This window comes from Ammospiza caudacuta, chromosome 22 (assembly GCF_027887145.1).
Source record: "Ammospiza caudacuta isolate bAmmCau1 chromosome 22, bAmmCau1.pri, whole genome shotgun sequence".
In the NCBI taxonomy this organism is placed as follows: domain Eukaryota; kingdom Metazoa; phylum Chordata; class Aves; order Passeriformes; family Passerellidae; genus Ammospiza; species Ammospiza caudacuta.
Window position 1 is genome coordinate 10,094,480 of NC_080614.1, and position 18,051 is coordinate 10,112,530.

Here is an 18,051-nt window from a genome sequence, read left to right on the forward strand (position 1 = left end):
TTATCAGCAATTCAGATTGCATGCAAATCTGCGCGCTTTCTTCCAGGGCCACGGCAGCGAGCGCCGAGCGCCTTCCAGATCTCCTCCTCCTCCTCCTCCTCCTCCTCCTCCTCCTCCTCCTCCTCCTCCTCCTGGGATTTTCCTCCTTCTCCCCTCCCCTCGCCGCCTGCCTTTCCCTCCCTCCCTCCTCTTTCTTTCCTCCTTTTCACCTCCCTGGAACAAAAGTGGCCCTCTCGGCTGCGGCGCCAGCGCTGCCTGCGAGCGGGGCCGCTTTGTCTGCGGGGCTCGGGGCACGGCGGGCGGCAGCGGCGGCGGGCGGCCATGGGGACGCGGCTGGCACGGGCGCTGCTGGCGCTGCTGGCGCTGCTGGCACCGCTGGCGCTGCCCGCCCGGGCCAGCTGCCCCGAGCGGGAGCTGGAGCGCCGCGAGGAGGAGGCCAACGTGGTGCTGACGGGCACGGTGGAGGAGATCATGAACGTGGACCCGGTGCACCACACCTACTCGTGCAAGGTAGAACTTTCGCCCCGTGCGCGGCTTGGGCTGGGATCGGGGGTTTTTTAAAGCTGTGGAGAGGTTCCGGCTGTTCTGTGGCCGGGGGGGTGCGGGGGGGATCTCCAGAGGTTGCTTTTTATGGGCATTTCCCTCTTTGGCTGTGGCGAGATGCGGAGCTGCCTCCCAACTTTCCGCGAGCCTCTCCTGTTGACTGGAGCAGCATCTCGAGTTCTCCCGCAGCCCGGGCTATTGTTTAACCACCAACCTGGCCTCGGGCTCCGGGGTTTTTATCTCCCCCCGAAGCGCACAGAGTCCCGAGCAACCTGAAATCCCATCCGCCCGCTTGACAGAAAACGTGCCGGATGCCTTAACCCTTGCCGGGGCAGGAATCTCGCTTGCAAGGACACGCTCCTCCCTCGCCTTTGCCTCTTCTCCCCGTTCCCCTTTTCCTCCTCAAAACCCTGATTTTGCTTAGTGCTGAGCGGGGCCGGGGGCGATGCTTTGGTGGCAGAGAAGAATTGGAACTTTCCCTTTGGGGAACTCTCCCTGCGGGGCTCTGGAGCATCCCCCGAGCATCCCCCAGCCCCTGCCCGCTGCCAGCGCCCCCGACCCATCTGCAGCTCGCAGCCCCCCCGGCTCCGTCTGTTTGCGGAGTGTCTGGCACATCCTGGGTGCTCGGCCGAGCATTAATGAGCCGTGCCCGTGGTGGGGCACAGATGGATTGGATGTGGCCACCTGGGGCCGCGGCGAGGTGGCCACGGGAGGCGGCCCAGTGGCTCTGGTGGCCACGCAGAAACGCCAGGGTGAGAAATAAATGAATGCATTTTCTCGCAGCGAGGTGTGGGCCTGGCAGGAAAATCATCCTGCAGCAGCAGGGCAGGAGGCTGGGAGGGGGGAAAAGCTGGGATGGGGAAAAGCCAGGATAAGGAAAAGCAGGGCTGAGAGAAGCAGCTCTGTCTTTGCAAGGTGCAATCCAGCCCCAGCTGGAGCAGCCAGCAGTGGGATGGGGCTGCCCGTGGTGCCTTTCTGGGAAGCACAGTCTGAATTCCTCACACTGGGAGGGGAATCTCCTCCCTGCCTTTCCCTGAGCAGTGCCCGGGTGAGGTTTGTGCTGCCGGCTCTGGAGTTTGGGGTTTTGCTCCTGCCCGTTCCTGGTCTCCAAAGAGCACAGAAGGGCCAGGACAGGCTCCTGAGAGATCCTTCCAGCCTTGGAGTGGTGTGAAAGTGAAAGCAGGAAAGCTCCCATCCCATCCCATCCCATCCCGTTGTGGCAGTGCTGGGGCATTCGGGAATGTCACAGGACAGCAGTTCCCTGTCCCTTTCCCTGCCCATCAGTCCTTCCTGTGTCGTTTTTAGTGCATTCCACGGTGTCTTTGCAGGGAAAAGCAGCTCTGGGCTGGGATTTGGGGCGTCCCAAGGAGCTGGGAGCTGATGAATCTCCTGTCACTGCAGTGACTTGGGGATGTGCAGCTTTGCAGCAGCTCTTGGCTCGCTGCCCTCCTCACATCTTCCCAAGTCTTGGAAGTGGAACTGTGTGCATTTGCCGTGCCTGCAGTTTTTGTTTATTTTGTTTTGGTTTGTTTTTAACCTAAATTCCAGCAGCAAGCTCGGGATTAAGCCTGACCCCTGGCTCCTGCTGTCCTTGCACTGCCCTCGGGGGAGCTGGGAGAAAATCCAGGATCCTGTGCTGAGGAAATTCCTGCCCCAATTCCTCCTGTCCTGCCCTCGGACCCCCGCGCCGTTATCTCCTGTCAGCCTCTTCCTTATCTGCAGAGGAAAGGGAGCTCTCACACCCAAAATCCCGAGTTTTGCTGGAGCTCCCACAGCCAAAAATCCCGAGTTTTGCTGGAGCTCCCACACCCAAAATCCCGAGTTTTTCTGGATCTGGGTGGTCCGGGCACGTGGGGATCCGTGAATTCCGTGCTCGGGGCATTGTTCTTCCCAAACCCTCCCAGCTGAGCGCTCCGATAGAGGCAGATAAGCACCGGGAGGAGAAATGTGAATTAATGTTAGATAAACAGCCCGAAATAGCTGCCAGCCGTGCCCGGGCTGCCAGGGGAGTGGAGGAACAGCCTGACAGAATTCCCAAAAAGCGCTGCTGGGCCCTTTTCCCAAGGGGTTTGGCACTCCTGGGTGCAGTTTGTGACTTCTGCCCAAAGCTGCTGCTGGCATTGTCCCTTCCTGCCCCCTGAAGTGCCTTTTTCTGGGCTGTCCCCATGGTCAGCCAGGCACTGCTATTTATAGGGCAAATCCAGGTTCTGTGAGTGCCCTAGGAAGTGTGGAAGAGGATGTGGATCCTGTCCGGGACAATGGAGGGCAGGTTTTGGGGGGGTTTTGTGGGAATTGCTGGGGAAGGGGCAGGGGAAAGGCACAGGGAAGAGAAAAAAGGGGAAGCATTGGAAGCAGAGCTGAAACTGGCTTTTATCATCAACCAAAATCTCGTGGAAGCAGAGCTGATCCTGGCTTTTATCTCCCCAAATTTCATGGAAGCAGAGCTGATTCTGGCTTTTATCTCCCCAAATTTCATGGAAGCAGAGCTGATTCTGGCTTTTATCCCCCCAAATTTCCGGGTGACCCCTTTCGGTGTTTCCCATCCCGAGTGACAGCTCCTCCAGAGGGGACTTTGCTCCAACTTCCCACCTGGCTTTACACAGCCAATCCTGGCATTTCCCGCGGCCTTTTCCTGCCAGGAATGTTCTGTACAGGTGGTCCCCTTCCATATTACAGCACGCACCCTCCTGGCATGTTGGAAACCCCTTTTATTTTGTTTTTTTTTTACTTTTTCCCCCGCCTTTAAAACACCCCCGTGCCTGGATAAAGTTGTGCCTCCGCGGAGCTTTAAAACCCCCTTAAACCCAGCGTTTTGTGCTCTCCCTGGGCAAACAGCGCTCCCCAGGGCAGGGTCCTCCTGCAAACAGGTCCCAGCCCCATTTTCCCCGTCTCCCTTCCTTTCCTCGCTGTCGCCGGTGAGTCAGCGGTGACAAAGTCTTAATTGCGGCGCTGATGAATGGGATGATGCCCCGCAGGTGATTGCCGGGCTCCGCGCCTCGCACATCCATTCATTAGGGTGGGAGGAGGCCGCCGGACTCTGATGTTGCTGTGCCCGGCTCCGAGCGCCCCAGCCACGCCAATTATCGCCAATCCCCATCTGCTGCGGAGCTGGGCAGAATTCAGCTTTTCCCCACCCAAAAAACACAAAAACCCAGACCCCGAGCTGTGAAAATGCCCCGCTCGCCGGAGCCAGCCCCGGGCTGTGTTTTCTGCTGCTGGAGGAGGGGTGGGTTGGTTTTTTTTCCCCCTATTTTCCCTGCTTTGTCTGGCTGGGGTTTTGCCCTGCTTTGCTGCTCACCTGCCCCGGGGCTGCGGGAGGTGCGGCTGGGGAAGGTGTCTGGGCTTGACTGCGGGGAGAGAGGCAGGAGGAGCGGCTGGGGAGGGAGCGGGGCTGGCTGGGAGGGGGCCGGGCCCTGCACACCTTCCCAGGGCCGGCTGAGAACCGGGCTGTGCCCTGCACACCTTCCCCAGAGCTCACCTGGGCTGGCTGAGAACCGGGCTGTGCCCTGCACACCTTCCCCAGAGCTGGGAGCGGGGCTGTGCCCTGCACACCTTCCCTAGAGCTCACCTGGGCTGGCTGAGAACCGGGCTGTGCCCTGCACACCTTCCCTAGAGCTCACCTGGGCTGGCTGAGAACCGGGCTGTGCCCTGCACACCTTCCCTAGAGCTCACCTGGGCTGGCTGAGAACCGGGGCTGGGCCCTGCACACCTTCCCTAGAGCTCACCTGGGCTGGCTGAGAACCGGGCTGTGCCCTGCACACCTTCCCTAGAGCTCACCTGGGCTGGCTGAGAACCGGGCTGTGCCCTGCACACCTTCCCTAGAGCTCACCTGGGCTGGCTGAGAACCGGGCTGTGCCCTGCACACCTTCCCTAGAGCTCACCTGGGCTGGCTGAGAACCGGGCTGTGCCCTGCACACCTTCTCTAGAGCTCACCTGGGCTGGCTGAGAACCGGGGCTGGGCCCTGCACACCTTCCCCACGCTCACCTGGGCTGGCCCGTGGGGCTGGGGGTGCCGTGGTTCCTGTGGGGTCCCTCCTCCAGGCTCCTGCAGGGGGTCCTGGAATGGTTTTGGGGTCGGGGGGAACCCGCAAGGAGGAGAGTCTGACTCTTATCCATGCAAAAATCTCACCTGGGCATCCCTGGGAGCAACAGGGGAAATTCCAGTGTCCCAGCAGCCTCTGGGGGAAGGAAATGTCCTGGTCTTCATCCTAAACCTCTCCACCCCAAACCTGAACTCCATCCTAAACCTAAACCTAAATCTCTCCGTCCTGAACCTCTTTCCATCCAAGCCTCTCCTGGCACGTTCCTCCAGGTGTTCCCCCGGGTGCTGTCCCTGCTCCCAGCCAGCAGAAACCAGAGCTGTCCCTCCTGGGGGAGCTGGAGCCTTTCAGGCCCCTCTCATTCCCAAACAGCCGTGGAAATGCAGGTTCTGCTCCTTCCTCGCTCCGAGGAGGAGGAGGAGGATGAGTGCGAGTGGGGCTTTGTTGGGGTTAAACCTCAGCAAATTTCGGGGGGATTTCTGCCCTCCCTGGTGGGATTTGGGGTTTCACCACTCCTTTCACCCTGCTGGGAGCTGGGTTTGTGCTGGGGAACCAAAGAGGAGAGAAAATCCCGTGGAGACCTCGGAGCAGCAAAACTTTGTCCCCGTCCCTGTTCTTTCCCATCAGCTTGGATCTGGGCTGTGCAGGGAGGGACACATCCCACGTGGGAATTTTTCCATTATAATTTATTTTTATAAAAATAAATTTTCATAAAAACATATTTTAATAATTCTATTTTAATAATAATTCTATTTTTATAATTATATTTTCATAATTCTGGTTTTAAAGTCTATATTTACAATTCTATATTTATAATTCAATTTTTATAATAGTTCTATTTTTATATAATTATATTTTTATATAATTCTATTTTTTATAATTCTATTTTAATTCTATATTTATACTTCTATATTTATAATTATATTTATCATTGTATTTTAAAGTTATATTTTTATACTTCTATTTTTAAATTCTAAATTTAATATTTTAAAATAGATTTCAAATATATTTAATTAAAATAGATTTAAAATATATTTTAAAATATATTTTAAATTTTATGTTTAAAATTCTATTTTAAAGTCCTATTTTAAAATTCTACACTTATAATTCTATTTTTAAATTATATTTTTATACCTCTTTTTAAAATTCTATATTTAAAATACTAGTTTAAAATTCTATTTTTCAATTCTACTTTTATAATTCTATTTTTGCCATTCTGTATTTTCCCATATTTTTGATTTCGGGGCCTTGGGGTGGCTCAGCCCCCGGGTTACCCCCACCTTTCCTGCTGGAGCGCTGGCTGAGCTCCATGCCTGGGAGCAGCCGGGGCATGTGCGGCTGCCGAGGAGCTGTCACAGCCCCGCGCGCACCTGGGCTGCTCCCGCGGCTCAGGTATGCGGCAGGGCAGGGAGGCTGCGGCGCTTGGGAGGATAATTGGGGTCATTTATTGCTTTTTTTGGATGGCTGCGCCGCCTGGGAGGGATTTCAGACCCCCCAGGCCCGGGGTCCTGCTCCGAATATTTCACCAGCGGGAGAAAGTGTGAGGAGAGCAGGGAGAGATAAACTCCTAGACTGGGTTCCTCACCTTGATTTGTGCCTGCAGGCAGCGCTGAGTTCGTGCTGGATTTATTCCTTTTCCTGCTTGGCAGGTGAGGCCGAGCAGGAGGCGCTGCCTCGTGGCCACGGGGAATGTGAGAATGGCCCCAGTCCCGTCCTCCCAGCCTGCCAGGGACACTCTGGGGGAGTTTGGCTCCAGCTCTGCGTGAGCTTTGAGGCCTTTTTCCATCAGGGCTGAAATTCTGCAGCTCAGACTGCAAAAAAAAAAAAAAAAACCAAAAAAACCCCTCCAAACAAACAAACAACCCCCCCAAAAAAACCAAAACCAAACAAACAATAAAACCCCAAACAAACCAAAACAACAAAAAAACCAAACAAAACCAACCAAAAAACCCCCAAAAACCAAAACAAAATATTTCTGAGGTTGATCAGGGATCACAGGATTTGTGTTCCCCGGGGCCCCCAGCGAGGTTTCAGCCCCTGGTTTGAACTCTGCAGCCTCAGATCCGGGAGGAATTTGGCACTGGGGAGAAATCTTTGTCTCTGAACATTCCCTTGGATCCGGGGTGACACCTGAAGGGCCAAAGGAGCACAGGCAGAAAATTGGGAATGGTTCCTTTTGCAGGGGGATAAAATCTGTCTGCCAGGAGCCCAGAGAGGGGGAAAACAGCTCAGGAAGGGAAAATGAGAGCCCAGGGAGGGGAAAGAAGAGCCCAGGGAGCAGAACAGGATCCCCCAAAGCCACCAAGGTGGTGACCTGTCCCCTCCCCGTGGCAGGTGCGGGTCTGGCGCTACCTGAAGGGCAAGGACATCGTCACCCACGAGATCCTGCTGGACGGGGGCAACAAGGTGGTGATCGGGGGCTTCGGGGACCCCCTGATCTGTGACAACCAGGTGGCCACGGGGGACACGCGCATCTTCTTCGTCAACCCCGCGCCGCAGGCGCTGTGGCCGGCGCACCGCAACGAGCTCATGCTCAACTCCAGCCTGATGCGCATCACCCTGCGCAACCTGGAGGAGGTGGAGCACTGCGTGGAAGGTGAGGACGTTCTGGGGTTTTTCTTGGGGTTTTTTGAGGTTTTTTTTTTTGTGAGGTTTATGTAGAGGTTTTGTGGGATTCCCAGCCCCTGAATGGGCAGGGGTGGTGATTGAGGGGTGTCGTGCTGGTTTGTGTGTGTTTGGGGTGGTAGCACTGATTTTGGGGTCAGTGGATGATGGGCAGGTGATGATTTAGGATCCCTGCCCTGCCCCGTCCCCATCAAGCCCCAGGGTCCCTTCCCTCCCTCCCTGTGGCAGAAATGTGAAACGGCCCCGGGCTGGTGGCAGGAGCTGAGAGGCTCCGTTTGTTCCTGCGGAATTTTAATCTGGAGTGGGAGGCTGGGACATCCTGCAGCACTTCCTGCAGGATCGGCTCCCGAGGCTGCCAGGCCGTTCCTCCTGCCCAGGAGCCCTGCTGTGGTCAGTCCCTGCCCAGTAGCCCTGGCCTGACCAGCTTCTCTTTTCCCAGTGGCCCTGACCAGTTTTTGCCCAGTGGCCCTGACAAGTTTCTCTCTGCCCAGCATCCCTGGACTGGTCAGTTCTTTTCCCAGTAGCCCTGACCAGTCTCTGTCCGGTTTCCTCCTGCCCAGTAGCCCTGGAGTGCCCACTTTCTCTCTGTCCAGTAGCCCTGGACTGGTCACTCTTTTTCCAGTAGCCTTGACCAGTCTCTGCCCAGTAGCTCTGGCCTAACCACTTTCTCCCTGTCCAGCATCCCTGGACTGCCCAGCCCCTGCCCAGCTCCCCCTGCCCGAGCTGTGTCCCCATGCCCTGTCCTGGCACGGCTCCTGCCCTGCCAGCCTGGAATTCCAGCAATGCCTCCCCTTGGGGCCCTGCCAGCAGCTCCGGGCGCTTCCCGGGAATCTGGGCACTGCCAGGGCTGGGAGAAGCTCCAGGGAACCTGGGCACTTTCCAGGGGTGAGAAGGGAAAACTGGGGAGCCCCACGGGCGCCTCGGTTCCAGGGAATTCGGGGAATTTCAAGGGGTGCAAAGGGAATTTTGGGGAGGTGCCACTGCTGCCTGCTGCAGGGAATTTGGGCAATTTCCAGGGGTGTGAGAGGATTAATAGGATTATCACTGGTGCCTCGATTCCAGGGAATTTGGGGAGTTTCCAGGGATGTGAGGGGAATATTGGGGAGCACCACTGGTGCCTCTTCCAGGAAATTTGGGGAACTTCCAGGGGTGTGAGCGGGATATTGGGCAGGCACCATTGGTAACTCATTTCCAGGGAATTTGGGGCAGTTTCAAGGGAAGCGAGAGCAATTTTGGGGAGGTGCCACTGTTGCCTGCTGCAGGGAATTTGGGCACTTTCCAGGGATGTCAGGGGAATATCAGGATTCTCAATTCCAGGGAATTTGGGCAATGCCAGAGCTCACCAAGGGATACACAGGGAAAGTAATAACAATAATAACAATAATAACAATAATAACAATAATAACAATAACAATAACAATAATAATAATAATAATAATAATAATAATAATAATAATAATAATAATAATGTTATGCCTCCCAATATATAATATATAATACATAACATATTATGCATAATATATAATATATAATGTATTATGTATTATATATAATATATTATATATTATATATATTATATATTCTATACAATATATATTATATTATATTATATTATATTATATTATATTATATTATATTATATTATATTATATTATATTATATTATATTATATTATATTATATTATATTATATTATATTATATTATATATATTATATATTGTGGAGGCACCTGCCTGCCCAGAGCAGCTTTCCCAGCTGGTTTTTCCCACCACGCTGGGTTTGGGGCCCTGGTGCCCTGCTGGGAGAGGAGAGCAGCTGTGCTGTGGTTTTTCCAGGGCGCTGGCGCAGCCGTGCCCTCCCTGGCCACGGAATTTTTCCCAGCCCATGTCCCGGACGTGTCCCGTGGCGAGGTTTGTTTGGTGTTTTTATCTCCCGTGGCCCAGCTTTGTTCTGGAGCCGCTCAGTGGAACATCAAAGGCTGCATTTCCCACCCACTCACTTGGGAAAACACTGCAGGCTGGGCTGGTTTTTTGGGGGTCCAATGCTGTTTTTTGGGGGTCCAATGCTGTTTTTGTGGATGCAGAGCTGGTTTTTTGGGTCCAGGGCTTTTTTTATTTCGGTCCTGGGCTGTTTTTTGTGGGTCCAGGGCTGTTTTTTGTGTCCAGGGCTGTTTTTTGGGTCCAGATATACTTTTTTTGGTGCAGGGCTATTTTTCAGTCCAGAGCTGCTTTAATCCAGCTCACATCCCGGTCCTGCTGCCTTCTTTTTCCTGCCTTGGACAGACAGACCCTGATCCTGCTCTGCTTCCCCACGATTTGCTCAGGGAAGGGAGCAGGAGCTGGAACTTCCCTGCTGCTGGAGTGGGATGGAGCCTTTTTTGGGATGCAGCACCAGGAACCTGTCAGGCTGTCGTGTCCAAATGGACACAACAGGATTGTTCCGCTTGGGAGTGATGGATAAAAACTGCTGGGAGGTTTGGGAGGGGTTTTGGTGTGCTTCACATTGGGCATCCCTGCCAAATTCCCTTTAAACTCTACAACTTGGGAGAGGTTTGGGAATTGTTCTATGAATTTTGCTCTGCTTCAGACTGAGCATCCCTGCCAAATTCCCTTTAAACTCTGCATCCCAAAGCTTCTCCTTCCATGCTGCTGTGGCCCATGGAAGCCCCAGTTCCCAGGCACTGAAATCCCAGCTGGAATTGTTGTTCCGTTTCTCCCAGCCCTGCTCAGGCCCTGCATTTGTCCTTTCTGTGCCCAAGGGAGCCTTTTCCAGCCTTTCCTGGCAGTGCCAGGCTGCCCCAGCCGCGTCCCTGCTGTGGTTTGGGGGTTCAGGCTCTGGGATGTGCATGGTGGGGACGTTCCCACCCCAGGCCCTCCTTTTCCAAGGAGGTCTGGTCCTTCAGGCTGGGCTTTTCCACCATGGGCAAAGGAGGAGAGGAGGAAGCCTTTAGGAGGGTGGGGGACATTCCTGCTGCTGCATTCTGTGCATTATCCCTCCTCATCCTCCTCCCCGGGCACTGGGAGCACTGGGCCCTGGTGTTTCCGCGGCCTGTGCGGTGCTGACAGCCCTGCTCCATCCCCAGGGGCAGGGTTTTGGCCATCCCAGCCGTGGGAACCCTTTGGAGGAGCTCTGGAATCCATCCCAGAGCAGGCAGAGGGTGGAAGGAAGGAGCAGAGGGGGCTGGAGCTGCTCTTTGGGGACCCTCTGGCCACTGCATCTGTCCTGATAAGAGCAGGGCCCAGCTGCAGATCCAGAATCCTGCGTTCCATGCACACTCACACAGAGCCAGTGCCTTTTGCTCCGTTTTCCAGCAGGGATTTTTTCCCTGAGAGCTCAGAAGGCTGACCCCGTGCCCTGGGATCTGCAGGACAGACGCTTCCCAGCTGTCTGTCTGTCCGTCAGTCCATGGGGTGGCCCTGCCAGGAAAGGGCTGGAATGTGGCCCCAGGAGCTGTGACCTGGCAATGATGGCCTGGGGGAGCTCGGGGTGCTGAGCCAGGCTGTGGGTGGGGGAAATCACATCTCAGCTCTGGAATGGGTGGAGAATGGGTAAAACATGGATAAAAATAGATAAAAATGGATAATTGGCTCTGCTGGGTCCTTCCAGCTGCACCATAACGAGGTCAGGCCTCAGTTCCTCAGGGAGCTCCTCGTTCCCTCCGGTGGGGAAATTCGGGTTGGATGTTGGGGGAAAGTGTTTTACAGAAAGGTGATAAAGGTTTCTATGGAAAGATGATTAAAGTTTTTTACAGAAAGGGTGATGAAGTTTTTCACAGAAGGGTGATAAATTCTGGAATGGTTGCCCAGGGAGGTGATGCAGTCCCCATCCCTGGGTGTGTTTAACAAGGCCTGGATGTGGCACTGGGTGCCAGGGTTGAGTTGAGGTGTTGGGTCGATGGTCTTGAAGGGCTCTTCCAACCTGGGGATTCTGAGAATCTGGGGGAATTTTGGGAATTCCCAGGGAGGTGGTGCAGTCACCATCCCTGGATGTGGCACTCAGGGTGCCAGGGTTGAGTTAAGGTGTTGGGGCTGGGTTGGACTTGATAGTCTTGAAGGGCTCTTCCAACCTGGGGATTCTGTGAATTCTCTGGATTATGTGATTCTGTGGAGTCTGTGAATTCATTCCGTGAATTCTGTGATTCTGTGAATTCATTTGGAGAATACTGTGGATTCTGTGAGTTCTATGAATTCTGTGAATTCTGGAATTCTGGGATTCTGTGAGTTCTATGAATTCTGTAAATTCTGTGATGCTGTGAATTCATTCTGTAAATTCTGTGTATTCTGTGAATTCTCTGATTCTATGAATTCTGTGAGTTTCATGAACTCCGTGGATTCTGTGAGTTCTGTGAACTCTGTGACTCCTGCCGGCCGTGCTGTGTGTCCCTGCCCAGGGGCTGTGCTCGGGATGCTCTGGGGAGCACCAGGTGCCCCTGCTGGCCCTGGGGTCCCCGTCCCCCCCTCCTGGCATGGGGACATTCCTGGGCCCTGACTTCAAAGGCTGTTGGTGGATAACAGAGCGCGGCAGCCTTGGCAACCCTGGCACGGCCCTGGCACAGCTGCTGCCCCCTTGGCCTCCCTGCTCTGGGACGGGAGCGCAGGAGCCCTGCCCTGCCCCTCTGGGGTCACCCCTGCTCCGGGGGGTGAATCTTGGAGGAAATGTAGGATTTTTATGGTGAATCTCTGTGAGGAATTGCAGCTTTTTGGGGTGAATCTCTGGGGGGAATGGCAGGTTTTTGGGGGTGAATCTCTAGGGAGAATTGCAGTTTTTTAGGGGGTGAGTATCTGGAGGAAGCAGCTTTTGGGGATGAATCTCTTCCCTAAGGAGCTGCAGCTTTTTGGGGTGAATCTCTGGGGGGAAAATGCAGGATTTTTGGGGTGAATTTTTAGGGGAAAATGCAGGGCTTTTGGGGTGAATCTTTGCCCTGGGGGGCTGCAAATGTATTGAGTGACCCCTTGATCTACGACACTGCAGATTTTTGGGGTGAATCTCTGTGGGTGCAGCTTTTTTGGGGGGGAAATTTCTGCAGGGTGGGCTGGAGCCTATTTGGGGGGAGATCTCTTCCCTGAGGTTCTGCACCTTTTTTTAGGGCAATCTCTGCCCTAGAGGGAGGAGGGGGCTGCAGCATTGTTGGGGTGAGGGTCCAGCTGCTGCCCATGCCCAGGCAGGAGCAGGGCTGGGCCCTTTTCCTGAGCAGGATTTCCCCTGTTCTGATCCAGCTGTTTTTCCCTGTGTTTGTTTTTCTTTCCATGTGCTGCCCCGTCCCTGGTGGATTGTGGATTATTCATTAGGTAAGAACATCGTTGCTCTTCTCTTTGGGATGGAAAGTGGGGCAGGAAAGCCACACAGGGATGGTTTGTGTGGTTCCTGAGGCTGTGAGATGGATTTCCCTGTTCCTTGGACAGGATGAAACCCCTCTGTCCCCATTACAGGGGCATGGATATAAAACATTCCCTGGCAAAGGGAATCTCAGGGATGCTGAGGATGGAGTCCCTGTGCTGGAAAGGGAGGTGTGAACTCCCTGGCAATTCCCTCCAGGAAAACAAACCCCACGTGGCCCTGGATTTATGGAGCCTGTTCCAAATCCTTGGGGTCACTTGGTCAAGTGGGGTGAATTGGGAGGGCTTTGCCCAGGGCTGTGACAGTTAATTAACTCCAGCTTCCCTGGGAAACCCGAGCTGCCCTGCAGCCTCTGGAGGGCTGGCAAGCAGCTGGGAGGCACAGGGTGCTCCCAGAAAAGGGATTGGTGGCTTTGGTGGCGTTTTAACAGCACTGAAAGCAGCTCTGGCCTTTATTTTTTACTGTTTTTTTTTAATGCTGCATGATGGTTTCCTGAGGTTATTCCTGAGGTTATTCCTGAGGTTATTCCTGAGGTTATTCCTGAGGTTATTCCTGAGGTTATTCCTGAGGTTATTCCTCCGTTATTCCTCCGTTATTCCTCAATTATTCCTTAGATTATTCCTTAAATTATTCCTCAGTTGTTCCTGAGGTTATTCCTCAGTTATTCCTCAGGGTCAGGGAAGAAGGGATGCACAACAGGACTAACTGGGGATGAGGGATTTTGGGAATCCCAGCCCACAATTCTTGTGAGGACGGGGATGAGAGGCTGCAGTCCTGGATCAGAGCAGGATCCCGTTGTCCTGGGAATTCAGGGAAATTCAGGATCCCATTATCCTGGGAATTCAGGGAAATTCAGGATCCCATTATCTTGGGAATGCAGGAAAATTCAGGATCCATTATCCTGGGAAGGCAGGGGAATGCAGGATCATCAGGGGGCAGGAGGAGGCAGAGCTGCAGGATTGCTGCTGGGATCAGGAGGGATGGGAGGAGCAGGCTGATGCTGATGGGATGCAGGATGCTGTTTTGGAGAAGGATGCAGGATGCTGTTTTGGGGAGGGATGCAAGATGCTGTTTTGGGGTCTCCATGGAACAATTCTGAGGGAATTTGCTCTGGAGGTAAGTCCTGGGGAGGGAGGCAGCTGCCCTACATGGGACTCTGGCAGTGGCAATTCTCCAGAGGGGAAGGGAATGAATTTTAATGGGATCTTGAAAGAGTTTAAATTTTCATGTTCCTGTCAATTATTCAGGGCGGTGGAAAAGCGACTTTAAAGCAGCGAAGGAAAAGGAGAGGCCGGTGGGATTCCTGGGGGGAGCTGGCATTTGGGGACACTGCAGGGAAATGGGGACACTGGAGAGGCTGTGCTGCTGGGGAGGGGGGATTTGGGAAGCTGGGATGAGCTGCCTGGGCTGGGCAAAGGGGCTGGCTCTGTGCAGGGAGTGTGGGCTCAGAATTGCCAATGGGAGCTGATCCTGTCCGGTTTGGCATCACCAGATCCGTGCCAGCAGCAGGAGGGATTTGGGGTGTCTGTGCTGGAATGGTGGGGACAGGGATCCATCCTGGATCCATTCCCAGCTCCTGCCCTGGCAAGGGAAGGGTTTTTAGGGATCCTGGAGCTGCCCATGCCCGTGGCACAGCCTTTCCTCAGCCCAGCCTGGCTCCTGTCCCCATCTGTGTGCAGGGCTGTCCCCATCCTGTCCCCATCTGTGTGCAGGCTGTCCCCTTGTCCCCATCTGTGCACAGGCTGTCCTGGCAGGCTGCTGTGGCCTTGCCTCCCTGCGTGGGTGCCCCAGCCGTGCTCGGGGGGCTCTGCAGCACAAGCAGGGCTTTGATTGCTCTGCTGGAGCTGCCAGCCCTGGCTGCGTGCCCAGGGAGCAGCGCCAGGCTGCAACACAGGCGCCCTTTGTGCTGGGGACAGCGACACCCCAGAGGAGCCCCACGGCTCTGCTGCTGGCCCCCCTGTGCTGCTCCCACCAAAATCAGGGGCTGCAGCTCCTCCTCTGAGCCACCATCGCTCTGTCCCACCCGGGGCTGGTGACAGGCACGGGGTCCCAGCAAAGGGGACAACAGATGGGGACAAAAGGGGACACAGGGACAGGCACAGCCCTGCACACAGATGGGGACATGGGGACAGCCCTGCACACAGATGGGGACACTTCTGGTGGGGTTTGGGATTCAGGGAGCTGCTCCCTGGATTTTCCGTGATCCCCCCTCAGCAGGGCTGGGCACAGCTCAGCCCCATGGAAGGGATGGAGCCAGAGCTGGGGACAGCAGGGTGGCTCTGCTCTGCTCCCTGAGGGAGGACGGATCAAACCCAGCGCTGGTGGGGAGAGCTGTGGAGAGATCCGTGCCATAAATTGGGAATTCTGGTGGTTTCATGGGGATCCATGCCATAAATTGGGAATTCTGGTGGTTTCATGGGGAGAAGTGGGAATTCAGCCCAGGAACAAACAGGTGATCTAGGGAGCAGGTGGGAGGTCACACCTGGCATGGGAAACCTGTGCAGCACAGGGAGGGATTGGCCCTGGGTGCCACGGGGCCTTGGAAGGGCTTGGATCCCATCCAGACCCACAAACCCTGAACCCTGCCTGGGTTTGGGGGTCCCTACTCTGTTCCCTGCCAGGACCTGCCTGCTCTGAGAGCTTGGATCAGCCCTGGGAGCCAAGGAGAAAACCAGGGATGGGTCAGGGACGCCTGGAGCTGCTGGAGTGTCCCAAACTTTGGGAAGGAGCTCCTGGCATGTCCCGTGCGTGCTTTCCCCCTCTGAAAGCCAGGAGGGTGCCAGGGCCTGAGCTCTGAGCCCATTTCATGGCTCATTTGGCCCTGCTGAGGCAGGAAAGTGGGATTTAGGCCGAGTTTTTCCAGCCAAAGTGGGATTTAGGCGGAGTTTTTCCAGCCTAATCTGCCGGGATGGTTTCAGATCCCTCAGCCTGCCGCCAGCCCCGGCTGGACAAACTTTCCCCAAACGTTTGTGCAGCACAAGCTCTGCCTCAAGGGGTTTTTTCCCCTTGTCCCGCTCCTTCCAAGGGTTTTGGTGGTGGTGGCAGAGAGGGGAAACCTCAAATCCTCCCGAAGCAATTACAGCTAATGAGACGCTTCCGACACATCTGGTTCCAATCCTGGCAGCCTTTCGGGGACTTGCAGAGCTGGGGAAGGGAGGAAGGTGGGGCAGTGCCGGCCTCTTCCTCTCCCTCTGTCCTGATGGGGCTCTGGGGATGCTCCTGAGCTCCCATCCCGGCTCTGGGGATGCTTCTTAGCTCCCATTCCAGCTCCCAATCCCAGAACCTCCTCTCCCAATCCCACAATCCCAGCTCTACAAGGAGGCAGGGTCGGAGTTTGGTGCTGATGTGCTCTAACGTGCCTAATTAGTCTGTAATTAACAAAAGCGTGCCCCAAACTTCAGAAAATCCTTAGTTCCTTGCCAGGCTCGAGGAAAACTCTCAGAGGGATTGCATGATGAAATTGCTGGAGCTGTTTGTGCCTGTCCTGGCTTTCCCAGCCCCTTGTGCTGGCTCTGGGCACTCCCAGGTGCCCAATCCCGTCCCTGCGAGGAGCAGCTTCCCCTCCTGGGATAACTGGGAGCAGGGCCATTTCTAGGTCGAACAGGAGGAAGAGGATGGCTGCTAGAAGAAGTGGATTGAGAAGGGGAGTCGGGCAGATCCCAGGGGGTCGAATCCACGCTCGTATGGGGATGTTTTTTCTGAGTCTGGGGTTATTTGGGCGAGTCAGAAGTTCAGTGCAGTCAGGAGGATACTTAGGGTTAGCGATAGGGTTAGTATGAATAAGGTTATGTTTATCACTGTTCTCTGGATTTAAACCAGATTCTAAGGATTGGAAGTAGATTGTAATTCATATACTAGAAGAGTAAGATCCTCATCAGTGGATAGAAATGTGGAGGAATAATCATAGGATCCCTACAAAGTGTCAGCATCAGGCGGCTGCTTCAAATCGCGAGTGGTGCCTGGATGTGTCCTGGCTTTCCCAGCCCCTTGTGCTGGCTCTGGCTGTTCCCAGCTGCCCAATCCCATCCCTGCAAGGAGCAGCTCCCCTCCTGGGATAACTGGGACAGTCACCCCTGCCCTGCCCGCGTTTGGGTTAAATCCATTCCAGATCCTCCTTTCCAGCTGGGATCCGTGCAGGCTTTGCCTGGCACAGCGTGCCCGGCTGAGCTTTGCCCCTGTCTGGGTTAAACCCTGGCAGTGACTCAGGAGCAGCCCCAGGGCGGCTTGGCCAGGCCACACGTGGCTTCCCAGCAGTGCCAGTGACTCACGGGCACGGCCTGGACGGGCAGGGAAGGGCTGGGTGCCACAGGGGATGGCCCAGCACCATCCTGCCCAGGGTGGCTGTGACCGTATCACAGGGTTTTCAGATTGGGAAAGAGATGAGGATCTGACTCCATGCTTCAAAGGCTTGATTTATTATTTTATGATATATGTCACATTAAAACTATACTAAAAGAATAGAAGAAAATGTTTCAGAATGATAGCTAAGCTAAGAACAAGAATAGCAAAGAATGATAACAAAGCTTCTGTCTCTGACAGAGAGCCTGAGGCAGCTGGGCTGTGATTGGCCATTAATTAGAAACAACCACATGAGACCAATCACAGATGCACCTGCTGCATCCCACAGCAGCAGATAACCATTGTTTGCATTTTGTTCCTGAGGCCTCTCAGCTCCTCAGGAGGAAAAACCCTAAGGAAAAGATTTTCCATAAAAGATGTCTGTGACAGGAAACTTCCCCCTGACCTTGGCACGGAGCCTCCCGCCCTCCTTTCGGGTTTGGATTTATTTAACCTGGGCCAAAACAAACTTCTCTGCCTCTCCTCGATGCTCACAGCTGCCCCACGGAGCTGCAGCTCCAGCGAGGGGAAAATCATAAATCGGGGGAGTTTTGCAGGGGTTGGAAGGAGAGGCAGGCTGGGCTCAATGGCACTTTTGTTCTGGAAGTCAGAGGGGATGTGGGAGCCCTGCTGGGCTGGGGAGGGGTCTGGATGGGAATTGTGTGGGAAGGGGCTGGGATGTCTGTCTGGAGCTGTGGCTGAGCACAGGAATTGTCTGGAGTCATCCTTGTCCTGTGGCTGCGTGGGGTCAAGTGTCCAGTGTGACTGTGGGGTCTCTGAAGGACAGGGGGCCGTGGAGAGGGCAGGAATTGTCTGGAAAGGGGCTGGAGTGTCCATCTGCAGCTCTGGGTGGATTTGGCTGAGCACAGGAATTGTCTGGAGTCATCCAGGAGTCATGCTTGTCCTGTGGCTCCATGGGGTCAAGTGTCCAGTCTGGCTCGTGGTCAAGTGTCCAGTGTGGCTGTGGGGTCTCTGAAGGACAGGGGCCTGTGGAGAGGGCAGGAATTGTGTGGGATGGGGCTGGAGTGTCCATCTGCAGCTCTGGGTCAATGTGGCTGAGCACAGGAATGGTCTGGTGTCCCCATGGTGACCCTCAGCTCGTGGTCAATGCCCAGCGTGGCCGAGGGGCCCCCAAGGCCCTTTTAACCCTTGTGGGACCACGTTCCCC

The 18,051-nt window shown here is 54.6% G+C and overlaps 1 protein-coding gene across 1 annotated transcript in view; it reads left to right on the forward strand.

Moving 5' to 3' along the window:
- The first annotated feature begins 221 nt into the window (after positions 1-221).
- Positions 222-18,051, forward strand: part of AGRN (agrin) — a 65,186-nt gene continuing 47,356 nt past the window's right edge. Inside the window, exons 1-2 of the mRNA XM_058818636.1 lie at positions 222-510; positions 6,918-7,179. Of these exons, the coding sequence (XP_058674619.1) occupies positions 322-510; positions 6,918-7,179 (451 nt within the window). The 5' untranslated portion in view covers positions 222-321. The remainder of the gene's footprint in view (positions 511-6,917; positions 7,180-18,051) is intronic.